Raw genomic sequence first — 26,317 nt, 5'->3', positions numbered from 1 at the left:
AAGGAACAAGGCACAACTCTGCTGTCCTATTCTGCTGCCAACATTGGTCCTGTGAGCTCTCTGATGACAAGATTACAATTTTTCCAGAGCTTGAAAATACATGTGCTACATCTTCTTTTCAGAAAAAAACCCAAAGAACTTAAGGTTTTTAAATCTCTAAACCAATATTTTTTTAGAGTAATATAGCTCTAGAGCTATAAATACAGGAATTCAGAGCTGGTAAGAGAAAACAATAGGAAAAGAAGTTCTTTTTCTCCTCATCCACAGCATCTTTTCTGGGTTGGTGTATTCCTCCCATCTTACTCTCAGTCCTGGTGGCTGCAAACACCACAAAGCCCACTTTTGCCATAGCTTCTGACACTACTCACATGCTGTTTCCTATTCTTCCCAGACTCTCCTTTAGAAAGGCTGCAGGCTTTTCCCTTTCATTGCCTTTCTCTGCACACCACTAAAATTCTCCCCTCTAAGGATGTCCAATTCCTCTCCAAGAAGGCAAAATCCTTATCCTTCCTTCAGAGAGCTCTCAATACATCCAGTTTGCTGCAGCCCAAAGGATGCAGACAATCATCTTCATGCTACCCAACAATAGTCTTTTAGGATATAATCACTAAAATTGACAGGTTTTGTTGACTTTTTCTGAGCACTGAGGACATCCTCAGATTTGAAGATGCCTTATGGTGGCCCAATATTATTTATCTTGTATGTTAAGTCTCTCTCTTTTGAACTCTTATACTGAGATGTCCAGGTATCAAACAGAACCACATCAGTGATGTAAGTAGAGTGATTTTTTTTTTTTTTTTAAAAAAAAGGGGAGAAATTAATCAATAATTTTCCAGTAAATATTTGGAAAAGAAAAATTCAATTCATCAAATTAAAAAAGTTAGGCAGAACATGTTCTGGGAGCCTTAAATCTGAGTTCCAGCTGTTGTTCCAGCAATACCCTGCTCTCCTGCTTCAGCTCAGAGAGTACAAGACATCCAGACACAAGGACAGTGCAAGTAACTGCTGCTGCCTTCCTGTTTACCCAGGTATCGAAGATTACCTTACACAGTCTGTGGGAATGAAGAGAGGAACCTCACGTGTTTCAACTACGGCAACTGCACCGACCTTGGCGGCGAGCTGACCTGCGTGTGCCTGCCAGGCTTTGTGGGAGAACGGTGAGAGCCTTTGTCCTGCACTTCCTTGGGGAGCATCTCTTCCAAAAGCTGGTCCAAAAGAGTCCAGAGGGTAACAGCCAGCCCTCTGGCAGAAGTAGAGATGGAGTCACTGTTCAGATGCAGCAGTTCCTTGCTAGAGCGACTCTGAGGGTCTGAAGTATTGCGGTTTTAGACAAAAATCACAAGTGAATGCAGCAAGGTTTAGTCCAAGCAGCACCGTAATCCAGCCCAAGATATTATTTCTTAAACAGCGCTGCACACTTCCTTCCTGTGCCTTTTATTTTTGCTTCCATGGCGAATTTTCATATGACAAGTTAGAATGTTGCCTTTCATAGGTAGGGACACAAACATACATATCCTGCTCATATGCATAAACCTATACATGCTCTGGCACATGAATACACAAAGCTGTTTAATTTTCACATGTCTGTGTTGTGATTATACAATCTGTTCTATCATAGGGATAGAAGGTAAGAGGTGGCATACCTGGAGGCTTAGTGTACCACGCTCTCTTACTGAATACTGAAGTGTCAAAATAGAATGATTACTTTTAGAAGTGATTAAGGAATACTTTGCATGTGTTACTGTCTAGCCTGGAACAGAGGGACCTTCCTTACAGTGAAATTCGTATCTTGTAGCACAATTCACACTTAATACTGGCCTTCAAAGAGCTCTGGAGCAGGGAAGGCTGAGAACCTCAGGGTATCAGGTGCTGCAGAAACCTAGGAAAGCATTGTCCCAGTAATAGCCTGAACAGGTAAGGGCATATTGGATAGAGAGACAGGAAAAACTGTATATACTCTAGATGAAATTAGCGTTATGTCAGAGTATAATATTCAAAAGTTCAACAGGACCAAGCTGTAACACAGAGAAGTTTCCAACAAAAGGTTTTCATTCTCTCAAAAACTTACGAGCCCACTGATTTTGTGGAAAGAGTTCAGTAGGCTATAAAAGACATGAAATGAAGATTTCCACCCACTCAATGCACAGTGTAGTTGGCAGACACACTTGAGCTGCACTGTTAACAGCTAGGTCGCCTGTGTACCTCCTCACAATATTCAACAAGGGGGAAAGGATTCAATAAAATAAAATTTTAAGAAGTAAAAGCACATTCATAGCCACTTCTTCACTGAGTATATTTCTTGAGACTTCAAGGTAGCAGGAAAACACTTTTTCCTTCTCCCTTCCCCTGCCAGCCTACTTGCTAACTGCAGCTTTGGGAGTGAGCTTTCCTTGCATCCATCCCACTGGCTGGCAATAATCCCTCTTTTACAGTTCCCAGGGTTCTCATATTGAGCAGCAGCCCTGTGCCCAGTGAGCTGCACCGTGACTGCCTGTGGCACTTCTTCTCCAGGCTCTAAAATGGCCCATTTGGCCTCTGTTCCTCCAGCTGCCAAACCATAAACCAGCACTACTTCCGTGCTTGGAGGTCTCACTAGATCAAATGAGAACATTTCATTCCTTCTTTTTTTTTTTTTTCAGAATAAATTCAAATATATCTGTTAGTAAGAAAATTAAAACCAAATCCCTTTGTGTATTTATGTATTAGACTGATAAAGCAGGCATTTTCCTTTAAGACAACATTTCAGCCCTCAGACAGCCACTGGTGCACAGTATATAGAAATTCTGTGTCACTCAATTGACTTGGGATCACATTAAAAAGCCCAATGAACTTAATAGCAGGTGGAAAGGGAAATGTGTAAAGATTAATCTCCATAAAAGAAGATAGAGCTCTCTCTCGAAAACAAATTTGTAATTTAATTCAGATTAGAACTTTCAAAATTACATAAGGGGACTCAGGTTTCTAAGTGTTCCTGAAACTCAGTTGGATTCAAGTACCTGATTCCCTAGAAGATTTGAGAGGAGGTTGACTTTTTTAAAATTTGCACAGGTCATTTCATAGCTGTACAATTTTTATACATTGGACAAGTAACTTAGCTCTTTGAAGTATATGAATATAATTTATCATTTAAGGTAACTATTAAAAGAAGTTTAGATTAATAGAGTAAAAGAGTTTAATATAAAAAATGCTCTTCTCTGTAAGATGAAAATGTTATTGCTTGGTCATAATTATGATTAAACAAAGAAATTCCTTATAATTCAGAGAGATTTTCTCACATTCTTCTCCAGGAAAAAACCTTCATTTTTACCTGGATAAATAGGATTAACTGTTAGCATTATCTTTTTAAAAGGGAGCAGAACATTAAGAGGAAACATTGCCAGAGCAGAAAATCACCAAATCAGTAGTTTTCAGACAATCTTACACATCCCTCATTATCCTTCTAATGGCTGCCTTGAGAAATTATTACTCAAATTTCCTGTATCACCAGAATTAGCTCAAAAACATTTAATGATACACATTAAGGCTTATTAAATGTGTCCTGCACCATTCTTACCTTTTTTGGGGCCTGTCTCAGAAAGACTGGGGAGGAAACTGTGCTGGGATCTACTGGTGTTCCAAATTGAGGGGGGAAAAAAGGTTAAAAAAACCCCCAAAAGTAGCTGAGTATTTCCAGGAACACTCAGCTGGGAAAAACACACATTTGTTTGACTTATATCCAGATTATTGAGAAGGAAACTGTGCCCTCAGCTTCCTGGAACAATGAGAAGGACAAGCAAGCTTGCACCAGAGCTGGTCTGAAATCATACAAGAACTTGCACTGCACCTTGCTAAGCACCATTAACCATGAAGTGCTTTACAGAAATGAAATTACCTGCTTAACTATCTGTGTTTGAAAATCATACAGAAAATTCGGGATTTGAGTGGGGCTAATCATCAGCTAGTTAATAAACCATAAACACGTGTGAAAATATGCCCCAGAGCATCTTCTTCTCCCTACCCCCACAAACCTTCTGAATTAAAACTGTGCCTGTTTGAAACATTTGACGCTCAGTTTCAGAGGCTGACTGTTTGCAGTCTTTCCTCTAGGTGTGAGAAGGACATTGATGAGTGCAGCTCTGACCCGTGTCTGAATGGGGGCCTCTGCCAGAATCTCCTCAACAAGTTCCACTGCCTGTGCGACGTGAACTTTGCTGGCGACCGCTGTGAGATCGATGTAAGCGACCTCTCCTTTTTTGTCTCTTTGCTCTTGTGGCAGAATCTCTTTCAGCTTCTCTCCTATCTCATTCTACGAATGGATGACGAGCCAGCAGTCGAGTGGGGTGATCAGGAAGACTATTGAGCAGTCTTTAAACTTTCGTTTTACTGCAGCAGAAGATGCCTTGACTAACCAGCTTAGCAAAGCAGTACAAATATTAGAGTTTTAAACTTGTTTTATATTTCTTTTAATGGTTTTTCTATGAATCGCTTCAGATCTGGTTTGGTTAATCAATTTAGTTTTAGAACAAATGCTAGCAGGTGTTAAAGAGTTCACCCCACCTTCACCAGAGCATTTCACCACATGGACACTGCCAGTGGGTGACAGTGGGACAACTAACAGGCAACACAACTGTCACAGTTACTGAGGGTGGGGTTCAAACCCTACTGCAATGACTGGCAAAGACTCACTGCCTTCAATAATTCTAATCTTAAATCTTCCAGGTGGTCACTATCTTTACATCACACACCATGTTTATTTCTGTTCCTTTGGCAGCTAATTAGGCCTCACACCTGTGAAATCAAGCAGGATATTTTTGGATAATTAGGTAATGGTTTGGATTAGCAGTTGACAACATGCTGAGGAGGCTCCCACATCCATTTGAATTAGTGTCAATCCTGCACTGATATCACTAATCCTGATCCTCTGCTCCAGTAGCCTCTACACCTCCAGTGTACTATATTGAGATAAAATACAACCATATTAATCTTCACCAACATTTCCCCTTTCAAGAAAGGCCCAGTAAGTATCTCAGACTTGAAAATCACAGATTTGTTGTTTGTTTAAAGGTTTCTATAAATTTAAGTAAATCTGTTTTATTTATTAGTAGGTCAGTAGGTCATCAGACAAAAAAAGATGGGATTTTTCCTTCTTAAGAAGCAAGCAAGGTAATTGGGTTGGTTGTCCATGGATTCTTAAAATGAAAAAAAGGGATATGAAAATTATGAGAGCCAGGAGATTTAACAAAAAATATTCTAGCAAAATACCTTTGTAGTTGCCTTTGAAAGTGCAGAAAACTGAAATACATTGTTAAATACTAAACATTTGTAAAAAGCGAGGAGTTTTGAGGGGTTTTAACCATTCTTTAAAACAAAAACCTCATTTATGAATGGTGAAATAATTTATTTGGACATTCATTATCATATTTGCATAGGTTCTCTATCCCTTTTAGTAATTTGAATAGTGTCCTTGAGAGAGGATTCAAAAGAATAACCATGTACAGGGTGGTGTTTTGTTGTTCAGCTATATGGCAGGTAGCAGAGTTATAGGGAAGACGAACACCAGACTGGGTGGTTTTCTGACTCCAGAGGGAACAATTGATCTTTCAGTCCTTGAAGCCATTGATATCAGTTTCCCCCACTTCAAACCTGACCCTGTTCCTTCATCAGTCCTCCCTAACTCACTGCAGGTTGGACCTGGTGCATCCAGGGAGAGCAAATCCCCCCTTTAAATCTCCAGTGACATTAGGACAGCCTGAAATGTGTCCAAGTGAGATGTTAAGGTTTCTGTTTTGCCACAACAGGATATGGATCAGACAGTGCATCAAGACTATTTTTTATTTTCCACCTTTCATAAATGCCCCCACATCTGTTATTTTTCTGAGTACAGTTCAGAGCACAAATGCAGCAACATTTGTGCTGTTAAAAACCTATTTCCTATTTCAGGGGGGCAGGAAAAAAAAAAACAAACTTCTGCACGTTTGTGGAAAAAAATTATGATTCATCCCTGTCACATATTCCTGTTCCTAGCATCTGCCTTAAGATGAAAATTAAGCACAGTGTATTTACCTATGAGAATTGTACACAAGGATAATTTCTTTGCTGGTTTTATCATACCTGAAAAGTGATTAGGGAAATTTTTTTGTTAAACACTTATTAAAAATAATTATAAATAACTTAAATATATATATTTAACAAAAAAAATCCTTTCCTCTTTGTAAGCAATCAATAAACACTAGATGGGAATGCACTGGAGAGGAAATTAATGTAGCAGTGTCAGAAACAATACTATATATACTCTCAGATATAGATTTAGTTATCTTACTGGCAGTCACATGTAATACTGGGAATTACAGAACACAGGCAAAGAGAAAAGAACAAAACCAGACTGCATTTTGGATTTTTTTATTCCAATGAAAATACAGTTTTAGAAAATAGCTTTCATGGGGGGAAATTTAAAATAATAACATCTTATGTTGGGAATTTTGTTCCAAACTGTAGCTTTCATTTAATTGTAGCTAAAAACATTACTCAGTTCAGTATTATTGAAATTAAAAATGAAAAGTTAATCACAAATAACTTGAAGTAAAAACTATCCTATTTCACAATGCTATCTAAAGACAAAGAAATAAGAAATTTTAAAAATTCAAATAAAAAAAGTGCTGCTACTAACCAAAGCTATTCAAACCATTTTTTTTTTCTTAAATAACTGTAATTAAGAAAATAATGAAGTCTGGTTTGGTTTTATTTTCTCACTGGTTTTAGTTCAGTTTCCTTATAACTAAATTGAACCATTATGTACTTTATAGAATATCCACTACAGGACACACTAAATTTCATCACGGTCTTAATGTTGAAGAAAGGTAGAAAGCAATAAATGTAATAACAGTATATCTGACATTTGACCTAAATCCAAAATGTGAAAACAAAAAGAATCCATTTGTATAGAGATTCAAATTCTCTTTCTATTCAACACAAGACACTTGATATGAGTGTTTATGCAATATTAAACACAGGTTTTATATGAATTTACAGTAATATGCAAGTTATTAATCTAAACTCTATTAGCAGGGCATCCGTTCACTCTCTCTTTTACTGAAAACACTCCCCTGTAACTGAATTCTTTCCTTCCTCTAATGCCTTGTCATCATGAAACATCCCCTGGCCTCAGAAATGCTGCTCTCTTCCTCTTTGTACTTCTGTATCCTCAACTGCATTGTGCACGTGTACATAAATTTCCTACCTTTATACACAAAATAAACCTTCTGCCTTTGTCTCTTTTGTTCTGCTCCTCATTTCCTGCTAATGGCTCTGTTCATTTGCTTTCAGTGTGCCATGTTTTCTGAACACTTCACAGGAACACCACACTCTAACCAAGGTTGCTTCATCCCTGAGTTTTCCAGGAGTTCTGGAGGGGCAGGGTCAGGCAGGTGCTTCCCACTGAAGCTCTTCAGCCACTCCAACTGCCTCAGCTGCAGTCCTGCAGACTTGATATTTCTAGTTTTAAAAGTCAGAAAATAAATACACAAATGCCAGGTTGAGTTAAATAATTTTCTATATTTTTTAAGAGATGCAGGTGTCAGACAAATAAAGGGAAACAGGTACAGAAGCAAACATGAAAAAATAGCTGGATGAATAATGACACAGTACTAATCTTTTTGTAAAAAACATCCAATTGCTAAGATTTTTTAGAATTCAAGGGGCTGAAAAGGCCCTTATTCATGTTTCATATTAAGATGCAATAGCAAGATCTTCATACATCTCCAGTGTTGCAATTGTACTTCAAATCTTTTGGTAGTAGATTTTTTTTAAATTAAGAACACAAACTCCCTGCCAAGTTCATGCTTTTGTGGAAGATCAGTATTTGTAAAAAAAAGAGATATCGAAACATGCTTCTACTAATTTGGGCATTGAGAAGAGGTTGGAAAATCATCACCTCAATATATTCAGAATTAGAGGAGGGATTCAAGACATAAAAATGAAAGAAAGCCAAAAAGCAAGGCTTTTGGAGGCATGGCTTGTGATGCTCCTCATTGGTAATATCTGTAAGGGATCCTTCTGTAATACTGAGACTCAAACTGTTTTTCAGATGCCACTGACTGTCATTCAGAAAGCTGGGTAATGAGAAGTAACAGTGTTTGGGCTTGAGGCAGAATTAAGATTTCTGAAAAGAGGGGGAAGACAGCAATGATGGATACACTGGAAGGGAGAGCAAAGGGATTTGCATCAGCTGTGGGATGAATGAAAGCGTATTCTTCACTGTGTTTGGAAAAAGCACGAGGGGTATTTCACTGAGGAGGTGTCTACAGGGAATGGCCGATTATCTTTACTGACCACTGTTCTTATTTCTGGCACCAAAAAACAAGCCCTGACTGAGCCCTCTCTGCAGCAATACCTGATGACAATTTTAACTACAAAGAGCCATGTGTTTGTGAATTTGAAAATATCCTTGATGTACGCTCATTTAGATTCTCTTACTCCCAGATTACTGAGGAAACTAGATCCAATAATCATTTACTCACTACACGTGACTACAGTACATTAGTGAACCTAAAAATAGGAAAAAATCTGCTTCAAACTAACAGTGATGAAATAAGATTTCATTCTTTCTTTGCAAACATTTTTTTTCTGTCCTGACAGCCAAAAGTTCAGCCAAGAGACCATTTTACTTGTTTCTATTAACTTTCAGCACTTGAACTTACATATTTATATCTTGAGTTAGTGATTCTCCCTAAAAACAATAAAACTCTTGTTTGCAATAAATTATTCTAAATTTCTACTTCAAAACCCACAAGGCCTGGTTCTAAGAACTATGATCCTAAAAAGGCAATGAAATAAAAGCTGCAGCAAATCTTCTTTCTATGTTAGTGAGATTACTATTAGTTGAAATGGATCTTCAGGGATTAAAGACAAAAGCCAGGGCTGGGTTGTTCATTTTACTTCGTGTTTCAGGAGTGCCCTGAGCCCCATTAGACTGGGAGCACATCCTGCCAGGGCTGTGTCCTGCTGGTACTGGCAAAAGGCAGCCTAGCAAACAGCTCCAGCTGAGCTTTGAATTGTTCCTTGAACATTGTCACCAGCAGCACCTTTGGGACACCACTCCCTCACAAAACACACTCCTTCTCCTATTGCACATGTGAATATACATGAGACTTGAAAGTGAAGGTGGATTTCATGTCCCAGAATTAAAGTTCTCCTTGGTTCACAGAGCTGCTGCCATATGCTGCACCACTGCTGCTTCCACACTCTCTTCCAGCTGGTACCATTCCATCCTCCTGGGCACAACGACAAGCATCATGCACTGGAGGTTATGATTCACAGTTAATGTCATTAAAAATACACTGATAAGCATGTTGGATATGTTCAATATTGAATCTACATTCAATAAAACTCTCTCAGGCTTCCATAGCACAGACACAGGGAATTTTGACTGACTCTGCTCTACAGTGATTAGCTAATGTATTCATTAACTGGAAGGGTTAGTAATATGAACGTAGCAAATGATACTTAATTACAATAATTAATGCCTGGTGATTCATGAATAATGCATCCCATAGCTATTTACATATTCATACTTATGAGGCTATTAATGGATAATTATCATTTTACTAAAAGACATGGACATCAGGAATATAACAACCAGACTGTTTTCCCCCAATCTCACTGTGGCTTTACCTGCCTGCCTTGCTCTTGGACACCTCTACCTTGTACTTTGTGCACAGAAATATCAACAGTGTTTTGTTTTTAAGGCCTGTAGAGTGATCTAATGGCAATTATAGCCCATGCAAGTTAAGTTTCCATTCTGCAGCAGTTCTAAGCCAGCACTCCCATCAGTTTCTGTCTTGAGATCGCAAAACTTTGAAAGCACTTTGTTTTCTTCACCATCAGTATAGATTTGTTCTTATCCTGATTTTATGCTCTCTCCTACTGCAGATGGTTAGGACACTTTCATACTTTAGAATTTTTTGATTTGTGAGGTTAGGGTAGAAATACTGGAAAAAATTGGAACATTGGAAAATTAGGGTAGCTATATTGGAAGCACCTTCAGATTGAAAAATTCTACCCTAGATATCTGGTATTTCTGCTCCTATACGCATATTTCAACCTCCATGTAAGCAGATACATTGCTAGACCTCCCAAGAGAAGACCTTGAGAGCAACAGAGGAACAAAAATAAAACACAAAATTTTAAAAAAATTAAAGTTCTTATTAAAATACATTTTAGGGCAATATGCTAATTTTTATTCTTCACCTAAGACTGAATGTTGACAACACTCAGGCAGTGATTTCCAGCTGCCAGCCTCAGGAGTGTGACAGAATGAACAAGTAAAGCTGGGTAAGTCCACTGAACCTGCAAAGTCCTGCCAGCCCGAGTTTCAGACAGGCCACTCACCTGCTGCTTGTCCACAGCATGAGCTGAGGAGCTGTGGGTGCCCCAGGTCAATGAAAAGCTGATTGCAGCTGTCACAACCTGCAGGGAGGGAGCAGAGTGTCTCCCCCAGCCTGGGGGTCAGCTCCAGGCTCTCCTCAGATGTGTCAGGAACAGCCAGGGCTCCAGACAGCAAAGTCAGGACAAGCTCCTGGGGAGCATCAGGCTGGTGTCTTAATGAGGAGCATGTTTGTACCTGCTGTGACTTTTGTCTTCTCCAGAGCTCTTGCAGCCTGTTGAAAAAGACTGGTATGGACAGAGTAACATTTTCAAAATGACACCGTTCTCTGAAGTGCCCTGTCCTGTTTCCACTGTGGTGAGGTGCCTCAAATGCCACAACTCAGGAAGTCAGAGGGGTTTAAAACCACTCACTAGCATGTTCTAACATCAGACTGAACCCAGCAGTGCTCGAGGGCCAGTGGAGAGAGGACTGAATTCCTGTTCACAGCTGATGCCCTCAGCTTGCAGCACCCATGGTGCCATGACATTCCTGCTGGCATTCCTGCCAAAGTGTGGAGCAAGCCCTGGCTCAGCAGAACTATCAGTGGGCAGAAGCCAGCTCTCACCTGTCAGCTTTCCTGAAGCTCCCACTCGGGGCTGTGTAACTTGCATCCTGCGAGGCTGCTGCTGGAAGCATAAAGGGCATTTCCTGGTACTTCTGATTTACTCTCTGTAGTTCCTTACTAGGTTTTAGAAAACCTTCATCAGGGCAACTGCTTGTACAGCACAGGTAAATGTGTTACAGTCTGATGGTAGGCTATTGAAGTAAGATTATTTCAATGACTGAAGTAATTTTTTTACTTTTATTAGTCTGGCAGAATCAGCATAACTGAGCTGGGGAAAAGCTGCAGTTTATTTGTTTTCACATCATTTGTGTGGTTGCAGATCACCCACCATGGCAGAATTGTTACCATTGATGGTAGGAGCCAGAGAGGGCCTCAGCTTTTTTCCAGTGCCAGGTCGAATGTGGGGTAAGAAGAAACATCTTTAGATTTATAAAATGAGTAGCTCTGCTTTGGAAGTCACTGTAAATGTCACAATGCCATTTTTGCAGTTGTTTGTTCAGAGCAGAACAATGCCTTAATACCCTTTGCTATTTTGTATTAGTCTGCATTCAAAACACGGGATTTAACTAAAACTTCTAAAAAGATATTGCATGAAACATATTTAATGTGTGTCACAACATAAGGTACAAAAACATTAGGATGCAAAGACAATAAGGTTATCTAATGTGTCCTAGCTGGAAAAGACAAGAAAGCTTTTCACAAGGCCAGGATTACTGCATGCATCAGTGAAAAGCAGTTGAATATTTAATGTGCATGGTAAATATAAGCAGAAAAGAGAGCTCAGATGACATATGACAGCATAACACTCTGCAGTACAGCAATGAGCTCAAGCACGGTGTTCACATAACACTTCAGTATTCAGACTAACACGTTTTGTCTGTACACCACCCTTCCTGTTGCAATGGCATTGTCTTCCCTATTCTCACCTTCTGATGTTTTCCCTGTGGACCCTCATCCACATCACATGGGTATTTACTTCAGTCATTTCTCACTTTATAACACATTCATGCACTCTGTGTTTGCATTGTTCAGATACTAAAATTTGTCTTTTTTTTTCCTTACATGCTTCATGAGACATAATGTTCTCTTCTATTTTTCAGTTCTTGATATGAAACTCCATTCCTAATAACATCTGAAAAAAATTACATACTTAGTAGGCTTATGGAATATTACTCCAGTTTTCCACTGAAAAGGAATAAAAATAATTCCTGTTCCTGAGAATCTGAAAAATATTTTGGTTTCAAACAATTGAGAACATTTATCTATTTTGATACAGAAACCATTTAAATGAGGCAGAGCTTGTTACACAAATATCTGAACATTCTACCAATCTAAATGTGCATCAAACACAACAGTCCCTAAATTTATTCAAATCATATTTGGTAGAACAAATTATTCAGTTTTCAAAAAAATAAGAGCACTGAAGTAAAAAAATGTGATACTGCTGTAATTCAAAGGACAAGGAAATCAGCAGCTTTACAAATCTTTGTAATTTTTTAGAGTGAACAGATACTGCACCAGTGGAGACAGCTTTGATTTTTGGTGGTCCCTGTGAAATGATAGAGTCGGGATTCTGGGGATTTTCAAACACATCAATACTTTGGTGTCTAATTTAACCATTACAGAAATAAATGGAAATATTTCTCTTTCTGTCTGGGGAAGCACTGGTAACATCACAAGCTATCTTCTTATCTCCGAAGGGACAGGACCCTCTGTTCCCTCTTCTCCAAGCAGTAACCATTTGTGGGTGAATTAAAGGTGCAGTTGCTTCCCCCATCATCCTGTAACAGGACCTTTTCTCCCCTTTTGACTTTGTATCAGTTATGCAGGAACAGGATGCATAGTGTGAACACAGCCTGGCTGACACCTGGGAGCTGATAATCTTGGAACACCACCAACAAAAAAAATGACAAAAAACTACAACCAACAATCCAAAAAACCCACCAACAACGTAAAACCAAAAGTACACACACAAAAAAAACTTAAACACCCCAAAAAAACCCTAACCCAAGCCAAAATAAACTCCAAAAAAAAAAAAAAAAAAAAAACAACCAAAAAAAACCCCAAAACTGCTCCCAGTTAAAATCAATGACAAACTAGAAACTAGGCTCTGGGAGAGCCTGGCAACACCACCTCTTCTGCAAGGCCAATGTCACTTTGTATTCACCAATGCTAATGTATGTGTCTGGTTTTATCTAGGCTCACTCTAATACCTCAGTGAAATGGCAGCATAGGCACAGAGTTTATACAGGGATGTCACTGTTGTCTCTTTTTGTCCCAAATGCTACCATTGTGTGAACTAATCAGAATATTGCACACAAGAATCAGGCAGGACAGCTGTGTCTCATGGAAAATTGCACTTGGTCCTTTCTTTATTGTTTCCTCTAATCAAACACAAACCTCATTCAGGCTGAAAGAAAATGCTTGTTTCTGTACATATGAAAAGGTAACACATCCTTCAAGGTAGACCTAATGCCAGTAGTCAAGGTCTTCTCCCACTTTCTACAGGTTTGGAAGGTATCATCCCACCCAAATTTTCCCTTGTCCTTTCAGTAGGTGGTACTGCCAGTGGAATCCCAGTGGTAGCTGTGGATCTGTCTGGGGAATGATGAGTCCCAAAAACACCTCAGTGCTGCCGGTGTTGCCATTTCTGGAAACCATCAAAAAAAGTGGTTCTGAAGGAGATCCTGGAGGTACAAGGTGATACTGAGGGAAATGAAATGGCACAAATAAGGAAGATGATAAGTAAAATGGATTTGTACAAGTCAAATATATGGGGACAGCACTGAACACCTGGGTTGTATCTGAACACAGGAAAAATTACTTCATTATTTCAAGTGAATGCTTGGGGCACCTCTGTAAGGTGCCTAAGTGTTACTGTGTTGTTCTTCACTAGGAACTAGTATGTAGATAGAGAGAGAGAAAGAGACCACAGTTTACCCCAGGATGCTTTAAACACTTCAAAACTACTAAAGCATTATTGGTAGAACCTGCTGCTAAGCAATAATCTCCAAAACAGTGAAGTTCTCTATGTGGAGCATGCAGGAAAGCTGAATTTCCATTCAGTATCAGCTATTCACTCTGCCTTGGAGGAGCACTCAGGCTGCTCAGACTGCAACTGGCCTGGACTCAGAGACCTAAAACAACTTATTTCACTCCCAGAAAGTTTTGAGTCAAAGATTCCCAGCTTCTGATCATTTCTTTCCATCCTTTCCCAAAACTACTGATGAAGGAGGAAGCAGAAGTATTCTTCCAGGAGAAAGCACTAGTGTATGAAACTACTGCCAAAATATATATAACTTGCCTGATTTTCTGATTATTTTGCTAATACATATGAGTTTGGGAATATTTTAAGGAAGGATGCAAGTATCAATCAGAAGTGTTACTCTGAGCCATACAAAAAAGCATTTTGGAATTCACCGATTGCATTTTTAGTTGAATTAAATGGCTTATTTGTGGTATGAAAAATATAGATAGCCAGCAATGAAAGCGTCAGGTCTGTGGGACTTCAGAGTGGAACTTTGACAGAGGATGAACAATCTCCAAACACTGCAACATGACCACAGCCAGATACTTTAACAAAATGGGTCATCACTGGTGTGAGGCAGTTACTGATAGCAAGGCTAGTGGAGCCAGATCCTTCCAGTATCTGAAAATATATAAAACCAAAGAAAGGCTTGAATCTCTAAGAGTTCCACAGGGCATGGAGTTGAGCCTCAGGAACAGAGGAGTGGGGACTGCACTCAAGGGTATTTGCCTGAGAGGAGTCACTGCCTGGCCATCCTGGGAAAGAGCATCAGTCCTGGTGCTTAGCCATTACATAATAACAGGTCAGTTGATGTGGAAATTTGAGTTTAGTCTAAGTGCAGACTGTAAACCCATAGTAGGCACATTTGAGGGATTTATTACCAGTTTAAATGCAATATTGCAGTTTGAACAACAGAAAATGCCATACTTCACTCCAAAAAATATGTCATGCAATAAAAATGCCTGATGGCAACAGCTCCATGAAAGACCACCTGCCAGGCCCAAGTTCTCTTGCTGAAGGCTTCCTGCATCACTCCACCAGCAACTGTACAAACAGCCAGCAAGGCAGAGCCTGGAGGGCACACCCTGGGGCAGCCCTGCCAGCGCCACTGTGAGGGGCAGTGGCAGAGCTGGGCAGGGCTGCCATGCCCTGGTGTGACTAACAGGCAGAGTTTAGGCTGAGGGAGGAGATTCAGTTCAGTCACCGTTTTCCCCTGGGCTGCCTAACTGCTCATGGGCTAATTGTGCTTCTACTTCATGCCTCAGTTCCCCTCTCTGACCAAAGGCTACTTTAAAGGCATTCTCCAAACTGAAAACTACTGTATAAGAAATAAGGCATCAAGGATGTGCTGAGTAGGAGGAACCACTCGAGCTGCCTGTTCCACAGCAGACGCTCTCATATCTGAGACAGGTGGAATCAAAGAGGGCTTCTATTAGAAATACCTTTTACCTGCAGATAAAGGTGACCTGGCCCCATGCACTGCAGAAAATGCTACTTTCAGCCTGTATTGAGGAGATCTGAGTTAATGATCTGAGTTAAACAGACCTGGCCAGAAGCAGGGTGAGTTGGCCTCAGAATCAACGCCTTGCCTTGGAGGACCAGAGATAAATTCACTGAGCTGAGTCAGCAGATTTCTTTCCTATTTCCAAGAAGTATGATTTTCAAGAAAATCTGGAACTGTAGGAATTATTCTTAAAAGAAAGATATTGATAGGGTTGCCATTCCTTCCCAGCATATCAGGGTAAAAGTGTCTAATCTGAAGTACAATGTATTTTCTGTTAGTTATCTTTAGGTGGCAGTAAGGTAAAAGCATGGAGTAGAAAGTTAAAAAGAAATTTCTACTGCATTTTCAGAGACCTTTCTCTCATGTGCTGTGCTGACCATAACACAGAAAGAGACTTTCTAAAACATTTGCATCTTCAGCAGATACCCAAAAAGTAATTATCAGAGTTGGCTTCATCCAGTTTACATTCAGATGCAAACCTGTTGAATGCCAGCAATATTAATACAATGATATTAATGCATCAATACAATGATAGATCCTATTTTAGGTATGCAGTACTTGATCCAAGAAACCCTGAGGACAGCAGTGAGACTCAGAGGTAGACACACAATTCTATCAGTAAGACAAAAGCACACTTAAAAAAAAAAAAGGATAAATAACTCTGCTAACAAATGAAAGGTCTAAATCAAGTCTAAATAATTATAATAATTATTAATATAGCAGGTTTTAGACTTTTTTTTTTGTTTACACTTTACATACATGCACCTCTTCCAAAGTCTCTCCTGAAGCTAAACCATAATGATTTTTGTTGTCTCAAAACAACTTTCTACTAGAAAAAAAAAAAAAAAAAAAAAAAAGCAGCCAGTAGGATAAAGACACACTGAAAGTTTTTATCAAGGAATATAATTAGTGAAGTAACATGACAGTGTCATGTCACGTGCTAAGGCAAGTATTATGTAGCCAGTAAAGGTCTATCTTATACTATTAATATTTACAGTTGGAAGCAGGAGATGGCTGCAATTGAAGTGCTGCTCCCAACAAAGGCTCGCTGCTGACTCGATACCTTGCTGTCTGACAGTGTGAAACAGTCACAGCACTCCTTACTTCATCACCACTTGACAGCATCCTATTAATGCTAGGTAGCAACACATGGCTGGTTTGCAGGAGCTTAGCACCAAGAATTAAGAAGAATTTCATGGAACAGTTTTGAGATCATTGGCTTTGCTTATTAGCAGAGAAGCAGGGATGGAAAAGTGTCTAGCAGTTACACAATTGGACAGGGATTGTAACAGTCTGTGCTATGCCATACACAACTGACCCACCTGTTTATTATGCATCACTGGACAGAACAGTTTCTCATTCCCACAGAAAACAGGCAGAGGCAGGGCTATCAGTTTCAGCACAGGTTGCACCTGCACAGGAGAACCAGGACCTGGGGGCAAGAGGACCAGAGCCTGCTACCCATGGTCACAGGCAGGGACCACAGCCCACAGGAGGGGCTGCACCCTTTGTGATGCTGGGCTTCGGTGGGTCCTTGGGGCTGTTCTCAAAGACATAGCTAAAGAAATAAAAGAACACCTACCACTAACATCACTGATTAAGAAAGAGATCTTTTCCCTCAACTGCCGTGTGCTGAAAAGTGGAGTTTTGAGCAACTCCACATTGTGCACATGTCAGGTTGTGAAACTCCATTGAAGTTAATTGAGACTGATAATTCCTAATACAGAAAAATCATGTCTGGTGAAAACAATGTGCAAGGAAACATGTTAGTGAGGAGAAATAACAAACAGGTATTCACTCAGACAGTACTTCCACATTGCAAATACCTCAGCAAAATCTCTCTTGGTTTTCTTTTGTTTCCCTGTACAGAAGAGATTGGAATCTAGAATGACAGATAAAATATACGTGGAAAAAAGTCAGAAAAACAGAGGTTTGTAGTAGGAATAGTTTAGTTGTTTCCTTGACTTAGCTGTTGATAGCCTACCTTACTCTTTCCTGCACCATTCTTGTTTCCAAATGCTGTCACTACCATCAGCCCCGTCTTGAATGTCACAACATCATCCTGCACACGCTGGTCTTCCCAACACCTCAACTGCAATCAATGAAGAAAGCAGTTTTGAAATCCATTCTTCTTTCTCATCATTTTAACTATTTCACTCTGTCTACTGGACCTCTCTTCATCTGTTTTCCTTGGAAATTGTTCTGCCTTCATCTTCAGCAGTGTTGCATCTTTTCTTATTTTTCTCCTGTTTGGGGGTTTAACCTACTGACCCCTTCACACTCACTTCACTCTCCCATGACAGCAGACTTCCTCCAAAGGCCTGTGTGGTCTTCCAAATCCCTCTTCAGGTGCCATTTCTACTGCAGCAGCTACAGGGATGCAGTAAACTCAGCCTGGCCACATGCAGGGAAAAATAGGAAGTCTGTGTTTTCAGTGATAGTCTTGAGTTTAAATTCTCCCATTTCTTCCTGCAAGATGCTTGCCTGATGAGGCTTTTATCCACCACCAAGATGTACTCATACAGACTCTGCTGTCTCAAAGCTGCAAAGCAGTTATGCCCTGTGAAGAAACACCACCTGATACACTATGCTGGCAGCCATGCACAAAAATAATTCTGTGTGATGCCCCAAAGCATTTCCCAAACTGGAAAAGGATGTTGCACCCCAGAGACTGACACCTTTACTAAAACATTTGTCTAGTCTGCAATATAGCAACTATGGGACAAACTCCTCCTCAGCATGGTCTGTCTGGATTTGCACCAGCTATGGATTTTCCCTCTTATCCTTTCAGATTGCAGCAGATGGTGAAGTTCCTACACCAGAGGCTGTCGATAGAATTTTAAAAGGCATCTCATAACAACACACTGGAGCTGCACATTTAATCTGTGCTACACCACTCGGATGATCTTAAAAAGAGCTGGAGCACTCACAAAATTAGCACTGGTGGCAGTTGCTGCAGAAGCGCTATCAAGGTGTCTTCTCAAAGCCCACAGCCTAATGAGAGCTGCCCTCCCAAACTGCCACCCAAATCACTTCTCTCTGTGCAACCAACACTCTGCTGCATGAAGGCATTCAACAATCTGTGAGATACTGATCCAGCAAAACATCTGATGCAGATTTTAAGGGACTGCTTATGTACTCCTGGCTCTTTTGGGTCCGTGGCTGAGCTCATGCATGGTACAGTGGCCAAAACCAGGGTTATTATTCCTTCTGCCTAAGACAGACCATCCCAGATTTACTAAACTCCTCTGTTTTCACGTCTGGACTGCTTGCATTAAACAGTTAATATAAACCAGGTATCAATACTACAAGTAGTTAAAGAAATTACAGTTACTGTAGGTAGCCTGTTCTTTAAAGGTTATTCCTAAAAGGGAGCCTTCCAAGCTGGAAAAGCTTCTTGGCCAAAAGGCTAATACTGCCAGTAGAAGGCCACCTGAGCCACGCATTGCAGCACTGAGGACGGGGAAGATTGTTCTGATTTAAACACAGTACTGTTTAAAGTGATCTGGGAATGGTCCTGCTGCCCAGTGTGGGGAGGAGGAGGTCTGGGTAAGCTGATCTGACTGGGAGATCAAGACTAATGTGAACACCACCCCGATTTCACTGAAGTCTGCTTTACAATTTAGTTGCAATGCTTCAGAGAGCTCTGTCTCCAATCTCCAATTTCTTGCTCTGCTATAATTAGAACAAACTTCCTCATTAACTTCTGTAGTGTCACAACAGTGCAACTTCACGGGCCAGGAGGGAGGCTGTCAGAATTTCTTAATGAGGTGCTTTCTTCACAAGCCCAGATAAATCCTAGACTTCAATCATCTCCATCTTCATTTTCTCACAGACTGCCACAGATGCAATTCTTCCATCATAGTAAAGATTGCATTTTTCTGATCTATAATGGTCAAGCCAGATGACCAATTTATCATTATAGCAGCTAACATGAATTCTCTCTATGCTTTTTCCTTGATTTCAAGAACTGTCAGAAAACTAAAAGTTGACATTTTTCAGGGAGGAATCAATTAAAACTGTCAGGTGTCAACTAAGACAAACTATTCAAACTACATTATTAAAAAAAAATATAAAGAGGTTGTAGTGAACATAATTTCATCAGAGTCATTTCAAGAAAATATTCAAACAGTAACACTAACAAGAAAACAAAACAAAAAAGAAAACTAAAAGATCACTTAAAATCTTTCTTCTTCAAGATGAACTGCCTAAATACTGTGGATATTCTGCACACATCAAAATTAGTCCTCTAAGTTTTTTCTTCAGCAATGTCCCCAGGAGCAGGTACACAACTCATCTCACTCAGGCCCTCCAAGCAGTGGGATTGTATTTCCCTGCACCTATCAGGAAAATAACTCAGAGGCTGATGGCAGAAACAGCAACAACAATGCTGGAAATTCAAGATGATCTACAGCTCTTGATGAAATTCAGAGGTACTTTCAGAGGGAGGTGAGGGACAACAGGACAGCCTCCTCCCAGTGCACATGGGGTCAGTGGGAGAAGTTCCTAAGATGTGGAGAAAAAAGCAGTGATGCTGCCTTGGGGTGTTGTCTTGCATACAGAAGGCACCAGAGCCAATTTGTGGCACCTGCAGGTCCCCCTGAACTGGAGCTCTGGGCTGGCTGCAGGGGGAAGCAGCCACACCTTCAGGCCCTGAGATTTTCTTCAGGTGTTCAGGGCTCCACAGCTGAATCTGGTCCGACAAACTGTCCCTTTTCTTACTCATAAAAGAAGCAAAACTGGAGAAAAGCCCTGCAGCAAGTCTTCCCAGGTCTGTTTTAAACTCTTGCTTTCTGTTTCTCAATCTGAGAGAATTCAAACACTTTTTTACCAGATAATCCTGAAACTTGTTAGGCATCAGGTTTACACTACAGCAAATACTGCACCTTTCAGGAATCACCTCAGAGGACTAGAGGAATGTCTATACAATACAACTGCTCTTTTTGTTGCCCACAAGATGAACTGAAGAGATCTGAGGTGTGCAGAAGGAAAAGGAGTTGCTAGTCTCACTGATAATAAACAGTGGAAAGTCAGCTAAAGTGCACTAAGTGCTGCTTCCTTTTTTGCCAAAGGTACCAAAGCAGCAAGGAGTAAACTATTCAAGAACCTGCAAATTAACTGTATAGGCACACTCAGAGATCAGTGCCCACAGGGACAACAGCATGAAGCAGAAAACCAGGATAAACCATGAAAGGATAAAGCAGTTAAAGAAAATAGGTGATGTTTATAAAATCTTAAAAATAATTTGCCTTTTCCAGTGGCCTGTTCAGTGTTTGGCTTGACATGAATCTGTGCTCCTTAAATGAGTCCCAAACAGATGATGATGATGATGATGATGATTACTCTTCCTACTTGAACTCAACAGCCCCCTCCAGAGAACACACACAGCTCCAAATAGCCCACAGCCCCCTCCAGAGAACACACACAGCTCCCACAGCCCACAGACCCCTCCAGAAAACACCTCACCACACACAGCCCACACAGCAGCACCCCAAGGAGCACCCCCGCCCCTCTCACACCTGTGCCATCCTCTGCCCCCACAGCTGCATCTTTCTTCTCTCTCCTGGCCCAGCCCAGCCCTGGTATCCGTGGGCACAGGCTCATCCCTGTGTGGGCACAGGGCAGGATGAGCTCAGCTCAGCTGTGCTGATGTAGAGCACACAGGAGGAGGAGGCCCTGTGCACTCAGCTGGGCTCCCTCGTGCTTTTCCACTTGCCTTTACTTGGCACAGGTGGAAATGTTCATTACAGCAAATCCCTAACGTTCCCTCTTGTAAAATAACCATTTGGGGGATGGCTTGCTTAAAGATAAGCAAACATACACTAGGTTGATGAAGGCTTCTGAGCTCTGACTTCTGAACTGGGCCCTTCTTATTCAAAAAGCAGATCAAGGAACCAAAGCAAAACAATAAATCTATTTCCATAACCAAATGAAAAGCAAAACCCAGAGATACATAAAATGTATGAAATGTCACTCTATTTAATTATTTATTTTATGCAATCTAAATATTCTAATTTAAATTTAATAGTTAAAATAACCCTAGGAAAAAAATCAATTTGGATGTGAAACCACCAGTGAAAAGCCAAAAGACTTGACTTTAGAAAAAGACAAAGATTTTTTGCCTGCATTTTCTCCAGCCTTTGCAGATGAAGCCATCCACCACATGAAAACTAAATTCAACCATGTGTTTTCTTTTCTTTTCTTAGTGATAAGCAGATAAGCCTTCCAATGGTAGCAAACCTCATTTTGTTGGTATCGTCTTGCCACCAGCATCCATTACCACCAGGGATGCAGGTTTTACTGCCAGCTCCTCTATATTAGGGGCTCTTAAAACTGTTCTGTCACCAACTACCTTCTAAACAGGCTCATAAGATAATTCAGGTTGGAAGAGCCCTCAGGAGGCCTTTCAGTCCAGCCTCAAACTGTAATGAGAATCTCTAAGGTATTGCCCAGCCAGTTAATTAACCCTCCTTCATTTACCTTGCATATATTTAGTTACTCATAAGCAGTGCTGAAGTTATGTTCAGAAATAGCTGTGATCACCACATGTTATTTATTACCAAGAATTATTTCTGAGAGGCAATCACAATGTATGGGGGCAAAGGGTGTTGGATAGGCTTCCCTAATAACAAAAGTTTTCAGCAAAATATCAGGAACTTGTTTCTCTTCACAAGCTCCCAGGTGTCCTGTGGTGCTTTTTTTTTTGTTCCAAGACAAAATGAAGTTTGTCTTACTCTGTCCATTCCTTTCCAGAGCTTTCCTCTTCTGCTTTTGAAGCTCTAGGCCAAAGAACACCTCTTGGTACTCTGCAACAGCCTTGTGACAAACTGTGTATTGCCATCTCCCAAGCACTCAGCTCAGCAGCCAGGTCTAAAGCAGTCCATGTGGGGAAGGGAATCGTGATATGAAGCTGAAAAGTGATATTAGAGTGTGGCAGTCTAATCCCACAGACAGGGCATCTGAGACATGAATGGAGCACTGAGATGAGCAGCCACACACGTGAGCAGCCCCAGGGCACTTTGAAACATCCCAGAGGTTCACAGCCCAGACCCATCCATGGCAAGGACTTGCCACAAAAGCCTGAAGCACTGATATGGGACCTTTAATTTCAAACTGCATTTTTAGTGACCACCCCTTCCATTATGCAAAGTATACAGTATGGTCTGTGACAGATAAACCTCTTTTCCACTGTTTCAGCAGCACTAATATTACTAAAAATGCTGCTCAAACCTTTTATTTTTGGAATCACTAGTTACAATTATTTCAGTCTATCATGATCACCAAACACGCAGCGAACAGACTCTGAGATGACAGGGGACAGAGCTTTTCAGATATTTTTTTCCAGATCAGCCAGCTGATTTTCCACATTAATTTAAGAATTCAGCCATTAATTACTAAAGAAGCAGTTGATTTTGATGGGACCAGACTGCAGAGCCTTCTGGCAACTCTTGTTACCAGTTCAGTGCAACTGCTAAGGGGGTTCCTCATATTGGAAACTTCAGCAGGGAGCTGTGGGCTGGTAAATCGGGGGACAGCACTGGAACATCAGGGGGTTTTGATCAATAGAATCCACTTTAAAAGCCTGAGGCCTTTTTTTTTTTTTTTTTTTTTTTTTTTTTTTTTTTTTTTTTTTTTTTTTTTTTTTCCCACGTTTAGAAATTAGAAGTAATATAGACAGAAATAAAGTTAGCTTATGTATCTGATCATGGTAAATCCCCACCTCTCCAGATACTATGCAGTGAGGTAACATCTTTTACATATTGGCTCAGGATGGGTAAGGTTTCTCTGGTAAGTAACTATGGCAAAATGAGAAAAAAAAAATCCATGTTATGATGGTTTTGGGAATGACATTTAGATGTGTGACTCCATTTTAGCAAGTTACAAGCTTTTTCTTCACTCCATTTCTTTGCAAAACGTTCTTCTTTAAGATACGAAGTTAATTTTAAGGTTATCATAAATTAAAAGATACAGACAGACATGCTTGCAACAGGAATGGAAAGAGTTAGGACAGGAAAACTGGAGGCTGAATTTAGAAATTTCACATACCAGAGGAGAGGCCATACCATCCATTTGCCTGTGGTAGTGAATTTCTCTTGCAAATGGCCTGTTCAACACTAGGATCAGAGTTAACCTGGACTATCTTAGTCCTTATTTTCCCAGAGCAGGCAGTGAAAATAAAAGAGAGCTTCTAAGAACAAAAAATCCATTAAAAATTTGCTGCCTCTCTGAGACAAGAGGAACAAGGGTCATAGAGTCCATCAGAGTACAGAGCAAAATGAGCATCTCAAATATGTCTGTACCACCATCCAAAGATGAAATAACCTTCCCAATTCAATACAATTTAATAGACCAACATGCTTCATGCCAGCTTGTTTTAGAGTAGTAGTTATTTGGTCTGACACCTGCATTATATTATTTCTATTGGGAAAAATGTATTTAAAATCACAGGGACCATATATTTAGCCGTCAAGGACAGAGGAAAATATCCTAGTCGATCATTTACCCCCTGGAGAGTACCCCTGAGCCAAACTTGCTTTTACTATTATAGCAGGACCTTTTACATCAGTGTGGAACTGGAGAGAGGAAAAAAAGAGGCAGGATTGTTTTAACGTTTTCCCTCTGGCATCGTTGCTCTCTGGCAAAGGCACGAGTCCAGGGGATGCAAACACAGAGCATCCACTGCCAGTGCATCCAGCACTGAGTGCAAAACCATCCTTGTGCTCTGGACTGTGATTGCCCTTCCTTAGAAATGAGGAAGCAGGTCACTAAAAATACTCTGCAACATGGAGCATCTAACTGGGAAACAGGCTCTGACCTGCTGTTTTCTGTTTCCAAATATTTGGGGATTTGAAAGTTCAGCCTCAAGCGCGCATTCATCTCTGGCAGTTCAGCTGTCACTTGTGATGCAAATCAAAAGATGATGGATGGCAGAATCTGCCCAGAAGTTCAGTTCCTGCTAGGGCCATTCTGTCCATAGTGACCACTTTTCCATACTAACCACATCACTTTATTGCTCTCCTCACCATAAGCATCTTTTACACATGAAAGTGCATACATAGATGTGTACAAAATGTTCATCTACCAACTCTAAGATTTCTCTGGTCTGAAGCTTTCCAGCTGGCAGATTGGTTTATGTGCACTCTGCTTTCTGACACTATTACATTTCCCACTGCCGTATGAAAACCGAGAAAAACCAAAAAATCAGAGCATTCTCACATTCATCCTGTACTGCACTGTTTGTGTTTCTGTAGATGAACCAATGGAGTCTGTATGTGGAAGAGCCTATCTTAAAACATGTGCAAATATACAGATTATGCATTCTTGTGCAGCTTCTATGTGCTTATTTCATGCAAACATGCTGGTAGAAAAGTTTACTGCTAGGAATGTCTGTAGAAATACTACATTTTACAATATTTAATGTAAGTAAAATTTCTATATAAGTATATATATATATTCATATAAATTTCACTCCTCCAGCAAGATAAACAGAAATGTAACTCAATATATGTTCAAATTAGCTCACGTTCAACTTGCAGTAGCTAAAACCAGCAATAGTGTGCTCATAAGAAAACTAGGAATAATGAATTTTTATTGAAGTGATTAAATAATTGCTGAACTACTACTGCAGCCCACAGACATATTAACTTGCAGGTTATTTTCAAGGTAAGGAAGCTGTCAAAAGAAATGGGATCTTCTTCAGGTGTTCAAGGCTCCATAGCTGAATCTGGTCCTACAAACTGTTGCTTTTCTTACTCATAAAAAAAGGCAAAACTAGAGAAAAGCCCTGCAGCAAATCTTCCTAGGTCTGTTTTAAACTCTTTAAACTACTTCTCAGTCTGAGTGAATTCAAACACTTCTCTAAAAATTCATCTGCCTTGAACACTAAGTATCCTGTCATATTCTGAAGAGTGCAAAGAACAAAATGGAGGGTTAATGTAGTTCCCTACAATAAATGGTGCTTCATCAGTAACTCACCCATGTAAAGCCCTGTTCATCAATGGTTTCTGTTTTCATTCCTTGCTTTCCTTGGGGTAGCCCGAGTGTGTCTCAGGCCTCTCCTGGCAGCACTCACACTGCAGCTATTTCTGTCCCTGCAGCTGGCAGCTGACCTGGTGTCGAGCGTGTTCACAGCCCTGGGCTCGGTGATGCTGGCACTGCTGGTGGTGCTGTCCCTGGCCATGGTGGCCTCTGCTGTCACTGCCAACAAACGGGCCACGCAGGGCACCTACAGCCCCAGCCGCCAGGAGAAGGAGGGCTCCCGCGTGGAGATGTGGGACATGGTGCAGCCACCCCCCATGGAAAGGCTCATCTAGAAGAAAGCAAAGCCTCTCCTCCATCTTCAGATGTGGCTGAAAGGGGACGCTGTACATATGTTAGATATATTCGTTCTGATAAATATTACAATGATTTTTTTCACTGCTTTCCTTTTAAGTTCGATAGTGAACCAATGACATTTATCATTGCTTTGGACCAGCCCATCCAAGGACAATTTACTTGCACTGGAAACTCCAGCCTTGATAATCACCAGTAGGCATTATGGACAGTTATGCTCCTGGGATAAATGTAACTGCCTGTCCTGGACACCACATGGATAACAGCTTCTCCTTTGCACCCTCCTTTGGCTGCCTAGCAATCACTGCTGCAGAAGACAATGCAGACAAATCGACAGCCTGTAAAATAAAGACGTTGTAATTCTGTTATCAAAGGGTTTAGTACTAGAGCTGTGTCTCAGTGTATCTTCTTTCATCTGATAATCTGGGCTTAAAAGGAAGCTGTGTGAAAACTCTCCAAAATAAATGCTTCAAATTTGTTTTTCTT

General features: G+C 40.5%; 1 protein-coding gene across 1 annotated transcript in view; it reads left to right on the top strand.

Moving 5' to 3' along the window:
- CRB1 (crumbs cell polarity complex component 1) overlaps positions 1–25,975 on the top strand; it is a 94,962-nt gene extending 68,987 nt beyond the window's left edge. The window contains exons 10-12 of the mRNA XM_083867077.1: positions 1,029–1,157; positions 4,087–4,213; positions 25,597–25,975. Of these exons, the coding sequence (XP_083723203.1) occupies positions 1,029–1,157; positions 4,087–4,213; positions 25,597–25,812 (472 nt within the window). The 3' untranslated portion in view covers positions 25,813–25,975. The remainder of the gene's footprint in view (positions 1–1,028; positions 1,158–4,086; positions 4,214–25,596) is intronic.
- Positions 25,976–26,317: the final 342 nt, after the last annotated feature.

This window comes from Zosterops lateralis, assembly GCF_965231275.1.
Source record: "Zosterops lateralis genome assembly, chromosome: 9".
Taxonomy (NCBI): Eukaryota; Metazoa; Chordata; class Aves; order Passeriformes; family Zosteropidae; genus Zosterops; species Zosterops lateralis.
This window is presented reverse-complemented; position numbering and strand designations above follow the sequence as displayed.